General features: G+C 43.8%; 1 protein-coding gene across 1 annotated transcript; it reads left to right on the top strand.

The window, feature by feature from the left end:
- The first annotated feature begins 9,262 nt into the window (after positions 1 to 9,262).
- LOC111077041 (D-aspartate oxidase) lies at positions 9,263 to 10,827 on the top strand. The gene is given in 5 exon segments (XM_041592912.1): positions 9,263 to 9,619; positions 9,622 to 9,736; positions 9,799 to 9,912; positions 9,999 to 10,154; positions 10,213 to 10,827. Coding segments are annotated over 5 exon segments (1,005 nt in total). The 5' UTR covers positions 9,263 to 9,549; the 3' UTR covers positions 10,763 to 10,827.
- Positions 10,828 to 14,309: the final 3,482 nt, after the last annotated feature.

Raw genomic sequence — 14,309 nt, 5'->3', positions numbered from 1 at the left:
GGTCGCTGGTTTTTTTAATTTCTCGTTTTTTCTTGTTTCTCTTTGTAATTCGTTGCTCTCTTTTTTCGATCTAATTTCTCTCATTTTCTGCCTCCATTTTCCACCGCTCAAATGGCAGAAAAACGTTAAATTCAAATCTGAGATACCAGGCGAACAGAAATCAGCAGAAGGTCGCTGGTTTTTTTAATTTCTCGTTTTTTCTTCGTTCTCTTTGTATTTCGTTGCTCTCTTTTTTCGATCTAATTTCTCTCATTTTTTGCCTCCACTTTCCACCGCTCACATGGCAGAAAACCGTTAAATTCAAATCTGAGATACCAGGCGAACAGAAATCAGCAGATGGTCGCTGGTTTTTTTAATTTCTCGTTTTTTCTTGTTTCTCTTTGTATTTCGTTGCTCTCTTTTTTCGATCTAATTTCTCAAATTTTTTGCCTCCACTTTCCACCGCTCACATGGCAGAAAACAGTTAAATTCAAATCTGAGATACCAGGCGAACAGAAATCAGCAGAAGGTCGCTGGTTTTTTTTAATTTCTCGTTTTTTCTTGTTTCTCTTTGTAATTCGTTGCTCTCTTTTTTCGATCTAATTTCTCTCATTTTCTGCCTCCACTTTCCACCGCTCAAATGGCAGAAAACCGTTAAATTCAAATCTGAGATACCAGGCGAACAGAAATCAGCAGAAGGTCGCTGGTTTTTTTAATTTCTCGTTTTTTCTTGTTTCTCTTTGTATTTCGTTGCTCTCTTTTTTCGATCTAATTTCTCTAATTTTTTGCCTCCACTTTCCACCGCTCACATGGCAGAAAACCGTTAAATTCGAAACTGAGATACCAGGCGAACAGAAATCAGCAGAAGGTCGCTGGTTTTTTTAATTTCTCGTTTTTTCTTGTTTCTCTTTGTACTTCGTTGCTCTCTTTTTTTGATCTAATTTCTCTCATTTTCTGCCTCCACTTTCCACCGCTCAAATGGCAGAAAACCGTTAAATTCGAAACTGAGATACCAGGCGAACAGAAATCAGCAGAAGGTCGCTGGTTTTTTTAATTTCTCGTTTTTTCTTGTTTCTCTTTGTATTTCGTTGCTCTCTTTTTTTATCTAATTTCTCTCATTTTCTGCCTCCACTTTCCACCGCTCAAATGGCAGAAAACCGTTAAATTCGAAACTGAGATACCAGGCGAACAGAAATCAGCAGAAGGTCGCTGGTTTTTTTTAATTTCTCGTTTTTTCTTGTTTCTCTTTGTATTTCGTTGCTCTCTTTTTTCGATCTAATTTCTCTCATTTTTTGCCTCCACTTTCCACCGCTCACATGGCAGAAAACCGTTAAATTCAAATCTGAGATACCAGGCGAACAGAAATCAGCAGAAGGTCGCTGGTTTTTTTAATTTCTCGTTTTTTCTTCGTTCTCTTTGTATTTCGTTGCTCTCTTTTTTCGATCTAATTTCTCTCATTTTTTGCCTCCACTTTCCACCGCTCACATGGCAGAAAACCGTTAAATTCAAATCTGAGATACCAGGCGAACAGAAATCAGCAGATGGTCGCTGGTTTTTTTAATTTCTCGTTTTTTCTTGTTTCTCTTTGTATTTCGTTGCTCTCTTTTTTCGATCTAATTTCTCAAATTTTTTGCCTCCACTTTCCACCGCTCACATGGCAGAAAACCGTTAAATTCAAATCTGAGATACCAGGCGAACAGAAATCAGCAGAAGGTCGCTGGTTTTTTTTAATTTCTCGTTTTTTCTTGTTTCTCTTTGTAATTCGTTGCTCTCTTTTTTCGATCTAATTTCTCTCATTTTCTGCCTCCACTTTCCACCGCTCAAATGGCAGAAAACCGTTAAATTCAAATCTGAGATACCAGGCGAACAGAAATCAGCAGAAGGTCGCTGGTTTTTTAAATTTCTCGTTTTTTCTTGATTCTCTTTGTATTTCGTTGCTCTCTTTTTTCGATCTAATTTCTCTCATTTTTTGCCTCCACTTTCCACCGCTCACATGGCAGAAAACCGTTAAATTCGAAACTGAGATACCAGGCGAACAGAAATCAGCAGAAGGTCGCTGGTTTTTTTAATTTCTCGTTTTTTCTTGTTTCTCTTTGTACTTCGTTGCTCTCTTTTTTTGATCTAATTTCTCTCATTTTCTGCCTCCACTTTCCACCGCTCAAATGGCAGAAAACCATTAAATCGAAACTGAGAACCAGGCGAACAGAAATCAGCAGAAGGTCGCTGGTTTTTTTAATTTCTCGTTTTTCTTGTTTCTCTTTGTATTTCGTTGCTCTCTTTTTTTGATCTAATTTCTCTCATTTTCTGCCTCCACTTTCCACCGCTCAAATGGCAGAAAACCGTTAAATTCGAAACTGAGATACCAGGCGAACAGAAATCAGCAGAAGGTCGCTGGTTTTTTTTAACCTTTTTTAAAAACGAGAAATTAAAAAAACCAGCGACCTTCTGCTGATTTCCCGTTCGCCTGGTATCACAGATTTTAATTTAACGGTTTTCTGCCATTTAGCGGTGGAAAGTGGAGGCAGAAATGAGAGAAATTAGATCAAAAAAAAGGCAACGAAGTACAAAGAGAAACAAGAAAAAACGAGATATTAAAAAAACCAGCGAAATTCAGATAATTTCTGTTTGCCTGGTATCTCAGTTTCGAATCTACGGTTTTCTGCCATTTGCGGTGGAAGTGGAGGCAGAAAATGAGAGAAATTAGATCAAAAAAGGGAGCAACGAAATACAAAGAGAAACAAGAAAAAACGAGAAATTAAAAAAACCAGCGACCTTCTGCTGATTTCTGTTCGCCTGGATCTCAGTTTCGAATTGAACGGTTTTCTGCCATTTGAGCGGTGGAAAGTGGAGGCAGAAAATGAGAGAAATTAGATCAAAAAAAGAAAACGAAATACAAAGAAAAACAAGAAAAAACGAGAATTAAAAAAACCAGCGACCTTCTGCTGATTTCTGTTCGCCTGGTATCTCAGTTTTGAGCTAACGGTTTTCTGCCATTTGAGCGGTGGAAAGTGGAGGCAGAAATGAGAGAAATTAGATCGAAAAAAGAGAGCAACGAAATACAAAGAGAAACAAGAAAAAACGAGAAATTAAAAAAACCAGCGACCTTCTGCTGATTTCTGTTGCCTGGTATCTCAGATTTGAATTTAACTGTTTTCTGCCATGTGAGCGGTGGAAAGTGGAGGCAAAAAATTAGAGAAATTAGATCAAAAAAAGAGAGCAACGAAATACAAAGAGAAACAAGAAAAACGAGAAATTAAAAAAACCAGCGACCTTCTGCTGATTTCTGTTCGCCTGGTATCTCAGATTTGAATTTAACGGTTTTCTGCCATGTAGCGGTGGAAGTGGAGGCAAAAAATGAGAGAAATTAGATAAAAACGAGAAGGAACGTGCGATCCGCTTCTGGGGACGCGACTCTACTTATACCCGTACTCAGTCGGTATATACATTTTTGATCTTATGATTTTTTAGAATTAAAAAAAAAAAAATTTTACATTATACATTTTTTTGCTACATCTGATATCTACATCTCCAATGTATATTCCATTCCATGTTCCATTTAGATTCTACATCTCCTCCGCTAGGGGTTGCTCGCGCACTGAACGCGGCAGAGTGTGCGAGCGAGAAGGAAAATGAGTTGCGTTGTCGTCGGCGGGAGGGTGGACAGGGGAAGCAACTGAAAATTAATTTCTTCATTCTGGCTATAATTATGATCCGATCTGATTCAGATTCGGCAATCTGGTAGATATGGGCATTCTCTACGATACTGCGTTTTTAGTTTTATCGTATCTTTAAAAATGTGCCTGCCACAGATTTTCGTCCTTTGTGTGGGCGGAAGGGGGCGGGGCGAAATTTTGAAATACACTTGTAGCAGTGTGATATCACATGAGTGTGGAAACCAAATTTGGTTGCCCTAGCTCTTATAGTCTCTGAGATCTAGGCGCTCAACAAGACGGACAGACAGACAGACGGACAGACGGACAGACGGACAGACGGACAGACAGACATGGCTCTATCGACTCGGCTATTGATGCTAATCAAGAATATATATACTTTATGGGGTCGGAAACGTTTCCTTCTCTGCGTTACACACATCCACTTTTACCACAAATCTAATATACCCCTTAACTCTTTTTTGAGTACGGGTATAAAAAAAATTTTACATTTTTTTGCTACATCTGATATCTACATCTACATATAAAATGTCTATTCTACATCTAACATGTAGATTGTACAATGTACATGCTCCATTTAGATTCTACATCTCCTCCGCTAGGGGTTGCTCGCGCACTGAACGCGGCAGAGTGTGCGAGCGAGAAGGAAAATGAGTTTCGTAGTCGTCGATGGGAGGGGGGACAGGGGAAGCAACTGAAAATTAATTTCTTCATTCTGGCTATAAATATGATCCGATCTGATTCAGATTCGGCAGTCTGGTAGGTATGGGCATTCTCTACGATACTGCGTTTTTAGTTTTATCGTATCTTTACAAATGTGCCTGCCACAGATTTTCGTTCTTTGTGGGGGCGGAAGGGGGCGGGGCGAAATTTTGAAATACACTTGTAGCAGTGTGATATCACATGAGTGTGGAAACCAAATTTGGTTGCCCTAGCTCTTATAGTCTCTGAGATCTAGGCGCTCAACAAGACGGACAGACAGACAGACGGACAGACGGACAGACGGACAGACAGACATGGCTCTATCGACTCGGCTATTGATGCTGATCAAGAATATATATACTTTATGGGGTCGGAAACGTTTCCTTCTCTGCGTTACACACATCCACTTTTACCACAAATCTAATATACCCCTTAACTCTTTTTTGAGTACGGGTATAAAAAGAGCAACGAATTACAAAGAGAAACAAGAAAAAAACGAGAAATTAAAAAAACCAGCGACCTTCTGCTGATTTCTGTTCGCCTGGTATCTCAGATTTGAATTTAACGGTTTTCTGCCATGTGATCGGTGGAAAGTGGAGGCAGAAAATGAGAGAAATTAGATCAAAAAAAGAGAGCAACGAAATACAAAGAGAAACAAGAAAAAACGAGAAGGAACGTGTGAGTCGCTTCTGGGGACGCGACTCTACTTATACCCGTACTCAGTCAGTATATACATTTTTGAGCTTATGATTTTTAAGAATTTTAGAAAAAAAAAAAATTTCACATTTTACATTTTTTTGCTACATATGATATCTACATCTACAAATACAATGTATATTCTACATCTAACATGTAGATTGTACATGTACCATTTATATTCTACATCTCCTCCGCTAGGGGTTGCTCGCGCACTGAACGCGGCAGAATGTGCGAGCGAGAAGGAAAATGAGATGCGTTGTCGTTGGCTGGAGGGGGAGGGGAAGCAACTGAAAATTAATTTCTTCATTCTGGCTATAATTATGATCTGATCTAGTTCATATTTCGCAATCTGGTAGATATGGGCATTCTCTACGATACTGCGTTTTTAGTTTTATCGTGTCTTTAAAATTGTGCCTGCCACAGATTTTCGTCCTTTGTGTGGGCGGAAGGGGGCGGGGCGAAATTCTGAAATACACTTGTAGCAGTGTGATATCACATAAGTCTGGAAACCAAATTTGGTTTCGCTAGCTCTTATAGTCTCTAAGATCCAGGCGCTCATCGAGACGGACAGACGGACAGACGGACGGACGGACGGACGGACGGACGGACGGACAGACAGACATGGCTATAACGACTCGGCTATTGATGCTGATCAAGAATATATATACTTTATGGGGTCGGAAAATTGTCCTTCTCTGCGTTACACACATCCACTTTTACCACAAATCTAATATACCCCTTAACTCTTTTTTGAGTACGGGTATAACGAGAAATAAAACGAGAAGGAACGTGTGAGTCGCTTCTGGGGACGCGACTCTACTTATACCCGTACTCAGTCAGCATATACATTTTTAAGCATATAATTATTTAGAACTTAAAAAAAAAAAGAAATTTTACATTTTACATTTTTTTGCTACATCTGTTATCTACATTTACATATACTATTTATATTATACATCTAACATGTATATTCTACATGTACCATTTAGATTCTACATCTCCTCCGCTAGGGGTTGCTCGCGCACTGAACGCGGCAGAGTGTGCGAGCGAGAAGGAAAATGAGTTGTGTTGTCTCCGTCGTGATGGGGAGGGGAAGGAACAGAAAATTAATTTCTTCATTCTGGCTATAATTATGATCCGATCTAGTTCAGATTTGGCAATCTGGTAGATATGGGCATTCTCTACGATACTGCGTTTTTAGTTTTATCGTATCTTTAAAATTGTGCCTGCCACAGATTTTCGTCCTTTGTGTGGGCGGAAGGGGGCGGGGCGAAATTCTGAAATACACTTGTAGCAGTGTGATATCACATAAGTCTGGAAACCAAATTTGGTTTCGCTAGCTCTTATAGTCTCTGAGATCCAGGCGCTCATCGAGACGGACAGACGGACAGACGGACGGACGGACGGACGGACGGACGGACGGACAGACAGACATGGCTATATCGACTCGGCTATTGATGCTGATCAAGAATATATATACTTTATGGGGTCGGAAAATTTTCCTTCTCTGCGTTACACACAACCACTTTTACCACAAATCTAATATACCCCTTAACTCTTTTTTGAGTACGGGTATAAAAACCAGCGACCTTCTGCTGATTTCTGCTCGCCTGGTATCTCAGATTTGAATTTAACGGTTTTCTGCCATTTGAGCGGTGGAAAGTGGAGGCAGAAAATGAGAGAAATTAGATCAAAAAAGAGAGCAACGAAATACAAAGAGAAACAAGAAAAAACTAGAAATTAAAAAAAACCAGCGACCTTCTGCTGATTTCTGTTCGCCTGGTATCTCAGATTTGAATTTAACTGTTTTCTGCCATGTGAGCGGTGGAAAGTGGAGGCAAAAAATTTGAGAAATTAGATCGAAAAAAGAGAGCAACGAAATACAAAGAGAAACAAGAAAAAACGAGAAATTAAAAAAACCAGCGACCTTCTGCTGATTTCTGTTCGCCTGGTATCTCAGATTTGAATTTAACGGTTTTCTGCCATTTGAGCGGTGGAAAGTGGAGGCAGAAAATGAGAGAAATTAGATCGAAAAAAGAGAGCAACGATTTACAAAGAGAAACAAGAAAAAACGAGAAATTAAAAAAACCAGCGACCTTCTGCTGATTTCTGTTCGCCTGGTATCTCAGATTTTAATTTAACGGTTTTCTGCCATTTGAGCGGTGGAAAGTGGAGGCAGAAAATGAGAGAAATTAGATCGAAAAAAGAGAGCAACGAAATACAAAGAGAAACAAGAAAAAAAGAGAAATTAAAAAAACCAGCGACCTTCTGCTGATTTCTGTTCGCCTGGTATCTCAGATTTGAATTTAACGGTTTTCTGCCATTTGAGCGGTGGAAAGTGGAGGCAGAAAATGAGAGAAATTAGATCGAAAAAAAGAGCAACGAAATACAAAGAGAAAGGAGAAAAAACAAGAATTTAAAAAAATCAGCAACCTTCTGCTGATTTCTGTTCGCCTGGTATCTCAGATTTGAATTTAAGCGGTTTTCTGCCATAAGAGCGGTGGAAAGTGGAGGCAGAAAATGAAAGCAATTAGATCGAAAAAAAGAGGCAACGAAATACAAAGAGAAACAAGAAAAAAAGAGAAATTAAAAAAACCAGCGACCTTCTGCTGATTTCTGTTCGCCTGGTATCTCAGATTTGAATTTAACGGTTTTCTGCCATTTGAGCGGTGGAAAGTGGAGGCAGAAAATGAGAGAAATTAGATCGAAAAAAGAGAGCAACGAAATACAAAGAGAAAGAAGAAAAAACGAGAAATTAAAAAAACCAGCGACCTTCTGCTGATTCCTGTTCGCCTGGTATCTCAGATTTGAAATTAACGGTTTTCTGCCATGTGAGCGGTGGAAAGTGGACTCAAAAAATGAGAGAAATTAGATCAAAAAAAGAGAGCAACGAATTACAAAGAGAAACAAGAAAAAACGAGAAATTAAAAAAACCAGCGACCTTCTGCTGATTTCTGTTCGCCTGGTATCTCAGATTTGAATTTAACGGTTTTCTGCCATTTGAGCGGTGGAAAGTGGAGGCAGAAAATGAGAGCAATTAGATCGAAAAAAGAGAGCAACGAAATACAAAGAGAAAGAAGAAAAAACGAGAAATTAAAAAAACCAGTGACCTTCTGCTGATTTCTGTTCGCCTGGTATCTCAGATTTGAATTTAACGGTTTTCTGCCATTTGAGCGGTGGAAAGTGGAGGCAGAAAATGAGAGAAATTAGATCGAAAAAAGAGAGCAACGAAATACAAAGAGAACGAAGAAAAAACGAGAAATTAAAAAAACCAGCGACCTTCTGCTGATTTCTGTTCGCCTGGTATCTCAGATTTGAATTTAACTGTTTTCTGCCATGTGAGCGGTGGAAAGTGGAGGCAAAAAATTAAAGAAATTAGATCGAAAAAAGAGAGCAACGAAATACAAAGAGAAACAAGAAAAAACGAGAAATTAAAAAAACCAGCGACCTTCTGCTGATTTCTGTTCGCCTGGTATCTCAGATTTGAATTTAACGGTTTTCTGCCATGTGAGCGGTGGAAAGTGGACTCAAAAAATGAGAGAAATTAGATCAAAAAAAGAGAGCAACGAAATACAAAGAGAAACAAGAAAAAACGAGAAATTAAAAAAACCAGCGACCTTCTGCTGATTTCTGTTCGCCTGGTATCTCAGATTTGAATTTAACGGTTTTCTGCCATTTGAGCGGTGGAAAGTGAAGGCAGAAAATGAGAGAAATTATATCGAAAAAAGAGAGCAGCGAAATACAAAGAGAAAGAAGAAAAAACGAGAAGTATGTGAGAATACATGGCCCACACACATTTACGTAAAATGACATCTCGGCAGCCACAAATTATTCTATGCATACAATCATATATTTTGGATTGTTACACGTACACACATACATGCTTGCTGCCAGTCGGCTCGTGTCACGTAATTAGCCGAACACAGTCGGTCCCAGTGCCGAACGCCGTCGGTCCCAGAGCCGAAGACCTGGGAACGTACGCTGAAAACTCAGCTGCGACACGTTCGTTGTATGAACTGGCACATCTATATACTGTATGGTTAGTGGCATTTTGGTATACTAAAGTATTTTCTTGACTCTATCGCTATCGAAAGCCGATAAGCATAAACATAACAGCTGATTGTTTTAAGATTAAATTTAAATTTATTTAATATCCATTTTCTTATATATTCAGTTAAAACTATTAGTTTGGATAGTCTAGATTATTCCTATCGGGTAATAGATTGACAACAGCAACCGGCAGGATTCCTATTAAATTGTATTCAAAAAACGATAAGAAGATCGGCTCTTTCTGTTTCGACCAATCGAATAAAGATTATGAGCGGTGGAATGATAACTAGACACGGTGACAGAGGGAGAGGATTTGTATAATGTATTTACTGATATAATGGACTGATAAGCTTCCCTCACTATCTTAACAAGTGCCGGTGTCGTTAAATACTTGTGCTGCAATTTGCTGCTCCTCAGTACCGGATCGGAATTGACCAGCGAATCAATCATGCATTTCGGAGTCTTGGGCAGCGGCATAATTGGCCTCACGACCGCCCTGGAGCTGCAGGAGCAGTTTCCTCGGCACAGGTATCCATCCTTGCCGACCGCTTCAACGAGGACACAGTCAGCTATGTGGCGGCGGGCATCTTCCGGCCAGGCACCAGTTTCATGGGCCCCACCCAGGAAATTACGCAGTACGACCACCTGTTCCAAGGTCAGGTCCAGCACGGCCATCTAATCCTTCTTTCGATTGCAGGCAATGGATGACGGATGCCTTCAACTACTGGGATGAGCTGCGTCGCTCCAAGGAGGCTCCTCTAGCGGGGGTGTGCCAACTGTCGGGCTACATCTACTCGCGCACCTCCCCCCCATAGTGCGAGTACGTTGCCAAGCTACTATCAGCAATTCTTATCTGAGTTGGCTTTATTCGATTAACGAACATTGCCGTTTCTTGCTCTTGCTCCAGAACCACTTCATTGAGAAGCTTCTGCCCGTGTACCGACGCGCCACGGACGAGGAGCTGAGGTTGTGCCAGGGCGGATGGAAGTACGGCTCTTTCTTCACCACCTGCTTGACGGAAAGTCGCCTCTTCCTGCCCTATGCCACGAGCAAGTGAGTGTGCGTCCGACCCTACCACCAGCAATCATTCACGCAAAAAATTCTTTGGCAGATTCCTTAAAAACGGAGGGACTGTGGATCGGCAGCATGTGAAGAACTTCTTCGATGTGCAGCAGAACTTTGATGTCCTAGTGAACTGCACTGGGATGGGCGCCAAGGAGCTGTGCAACGATCAGCACTTGGTGCCCATTCGGGGTCAGGTACTGAAGGTGCAGGCGCCGTGGATTAAGACGGCCTTCTATGGCGACTACGACACCTACGTGCTGCCGGGCTTCGAGACGGTCACGTTGGGAGGCTGCCGGCAGTTCGATAGCTACAACACCGAGTGGTGCAAGTACGACAGCATGGCCATCAAGGAGCGATGCTATGACCTCCTGCCGAGCCTCAAGAAGGCGGAGATTGTCAGGGAGTGCGTGGGACTTCGTCCGCATCGTGCGATCGTTCGCGTGGAGCCAGAGCTGGTCACGAATGCGGAGGGAAGACGCTTGAAAGTGGTTCACAACTACGGACACGGAGGCTACGGCGTGACCACAGCTCCTGGAACGGCCAAGTACGCCGTGAAGATTGTACGCGAAATGCTGGCTGGGAATAGCAAGCTGTAGAGGGTGCAGAGGGGCGATGCATTGTTATATGTATGTGTTGATCATTAAACTGTTTATAATCACAATCAAAGCCACGCAGAATCTTTGAACCTCTTTAGTGGCGTGGCACTTTGCTTTGGATATTAAACCATAAACCATAAACCGATATAAACTGTTGACGATACTCGATTAGATTTCAAATTGCTGGCGCTCTGCCAGTGTTGGCCAACCCAACCGACAACCGCTAACCGTCCACTGTGCGCATGTCCGCCCCGCCGCATGAATGGAAAGCTCGCCTCCAGTTGCCCAGGAAAACAGCCCCCCATCGATTTTCAGCAGTCAGTGAGTGGGCAGCAGCAGTCGAGTCGATATATGAAAACGTATACAAAACTTTCGAACAGCATATTCGCCGTAGCAGCCAATCCAATTCGCCGTCTGAGAGCTCACAATTTTTTCCCTCATTTGAGTCCTGCGAAGACGACGTGTCGATGCGATATTCCTCGTTTGGCGAAAGAAAAAAGGTGAAACAGTTGAGAAAACAATTGGCAGGCCAGGGATCTTTTGCACTGCCACTTCGAGGCGACTCCTGAATAATTGATTTGATCGACTGCAGTGCTGTGGCGAGCCGTGTGGGTGCGCGTACGTTGAATAATTGATTGGGTAACCGTAAACAAAGAGTAGCAGCACAGACCAGAACTCTACCGTATGTTAGGCCAGTGCCAAGGCTAACTTCCAATAGGCAGACCAAAGGGGAAAGAGCAAACGGAACGAAAGCAAAATCCACGTACAGCGGAGCCAGAGCCAGAGCCCCAGCCACATTATCGATTGCGTATGTGTATGTCTGCGAATACCATGTACACCTAAACACCTATACACCTGCACACCTACTCCCACACATCTGCCCACACACACAAACACACACACAGTAACGCACGTCAACGGCAAGAACAGGAACGGCAGCACTTGACGTATCCAGACAACGCAGGAATCTGCAGGGATCAGCAGGAGCAACCGCAAACGCATCAACCTCAAAACACAGTAAGTACCATCCATCCTCAACATATTAGTACGCCCTTAATATTAATATACGCCACGTTGAAGTCTTCTCTAATGCGTGGGAGTCCGATTGTCGGAGGTCAGTGAAAGTTACCGCAGACCATAGATAGTTTGATTAGAATGCATCTTCTCCTGCCCGCCGAACAGCTCTTAGCCATTTGCAATTGAAGCACGAATGAACAGCAAGGCAGCAGAAGGCAGAGATGGAGAAGGTGGAGGAGGAGGAGCAGCAGCAGTCATCCCCCACACAGGGGTAAAAACAACACACAAAAAATCGATAATCACACGAAGCCAGGCAGATAAAAACATTTCTACACCGCCTCTGATAAGAGGCGAGCACGCCTGCCTGTATTGACTCGAGCACGTCTGTCTGTCGCTGTGCCCACGGCTTTTGCCACACTCTGGTGATGCGATGTGATGTGATGCTCCGGTACGGTGCGTGCCTGGAGGGGTTCTGCTCCTTGACAGCCGCTGCCGGAGCACTGGCTTGGGGCTGTCCTTTTGCCAGGGCCTTGACGATGACGCACGCACTCCTCTGTGCCGACCCCCAGAGCCTGAACCATCGTTCATCAGAAATCTGACAGTATTTTGCCGCTGCGCAACTCTTGATTTAAGCGGGAGCAGTGGGAGAAGGACATTAGACTTAAACGGAGACGGAAAAGCCATGGCAGAGGGAAGATAAAGTTGTCTATACACACAAATTATCGACACAATGTCGCGTCCAAGGACGGAGCTGCTGCCTTGCATATGGAAATTGTGAAAGCCGAGCACCGAGCGCCAAGATCGAAGAATAAATGGGAAAACTACAAGCTGAAACTGAACTGCTGTCACCGAGTCCATGGCATGGCAAGGAGAACTTTTCAAGGCCGCGCTACCAGCGCTCCCCGACCCCCCTAACCCTCTTGCATGTTTCTCAGCTTGTTTCCCTTGTCCACTGCTCTGCCACTGACGTGACAGCCATCCCAACAGCCACGGAGAAAGCAATCTGCTTGGGCCAGTTGTAACTTGCTGGGAAGCAGCCGGAAGGGAAGCCTGAGCATGTCCTATCCACTGTGTGCTGCAACACTTTCCCCGGTTGACCTCACCTCCCTTCAGCAGTCCTCAGGTTCGAGGCAGGAGGGGGATATGATTCACAAATATAAACGCAACTCTTTAATCCATACACGCGCAGTTCAATTAGTTTTTCGGACAAAGAGCAACTGGCCTTGGGTCCAGGCTGTGTCCCGTATGCGTATCCGGTTCCGCGTGATAAAAACAAAAAAAACTGAACAATAATTAAACGCCCATTCCCCTACTCAGATCAGTTCAGGGTGGCCGGTGAACCCCAATGTTGACGCCATCGCCCACGTCGCAATTGGCATCGGCATTGCAGCTGGCCTGGCCTTCGCTTACGGGCTGTCCCTCACCATTCATGAAATCATCTTGAGCAGCCTGTTCCGGCTGGGCGGCCACATGTCACTGGCCATGGAGTCGCTATGGAGGACAATGGCTGTAGTGTTTAGTCCTGCTGTGGCTGCTCCTACGCATAAATGTGCTCATGCAGATGTCCCTGAAGTTGCTGGTTATGATCCCCCCCAAACCACCAAAGTCGACACTTGCTGATCTTGATCCTGCTCCTACTTCACGGGCTCATCCTGCTACACTTCCTCCAACTACGGGTGCTGCTGCTGTCTGGACTAGCGGCTTAACTTTCAGCTGTTTGGCATGCGAAAGGACAGAAGCAGTTTCAGTTGATACTTTGATTGCCCAGGGGCTGGACGGGACGGGCGATTCCTAGTGATAGGAGTGACACCATCGGTGCCCAGCAGCTGTCAGAAGTGGCGGAGCTGGAAGTCAGACAGCCAGCGTTCTCAGGAAAAATAAACCACTCGGTTCCCTCGGTAGAATGGAGGATAGGTCAGCAACCCCCCTGAAGTAGAAGCCAGTCCGGAAGGCGGGCATGGGTAGCAGATGGAAACGGAGATATATTCGCACGCTTTCCCGGGCTTCATGCACCCTCGCAGAGATTCCAAACGAGCGGATCCAGGTACGGGTTGTGGGGCGGATAGCCCAAACGGTAGGCGATGGTCAGGAGGTCGTAGCCTACTGAGTACGAGACCATGCCAGTCCGGAGCCAGCACGGTCCATCACCTGCATCTCCAGTGGGGGAACTTCAGCGTGGTTGAAGGTGCTACTCGGAACCCTCGCTGTTGCACCAGCCCCAATAGAAGCGCACCTCCACGGAGGTGTAGCTGGCAAGCAGATAAGCCCCCCTGATGGTCGGTGTGTTACCGTAAAACTGAGTCCGAAACACCAGGGTGTAGCCAGTATTCTCCAGCTGAATACTCTCCGGCAGATAATCCGTACGGTGATAACTCCAGTTAACCAGCTCCCTGATGGCCCAAGCAACCCAGCTGTATTCATCGTGCATATGATAGGGCTCTAGAAAGCCAGACCCTTCCACACTTCCGAGTCCACCCCTCACGCAAGATGATCAAGTCGTACCCACGGTAGTTGGTGGGGAAATTCCAGC

The sequence above is a fragment of the Drosophila obscura genome, unplaced genomic scaffold (genome assembly GCF_018151105.1).
Source record: "Drosophila obscura isolate BZ-5 IFL unplaced genomic scaffold, ASM1815110v1 contig_186, whole genome shotgun sequence".
NCBI classification, from domain to species: Eukaryota; Metazoa; Arthropoda; class Insecta; order Diptera; family Drosophilidae; genus Drosophila; species Drosophila obscura.
This window is presented reverse-complemented; position numbering and strand designations above follow the sequence as displayed.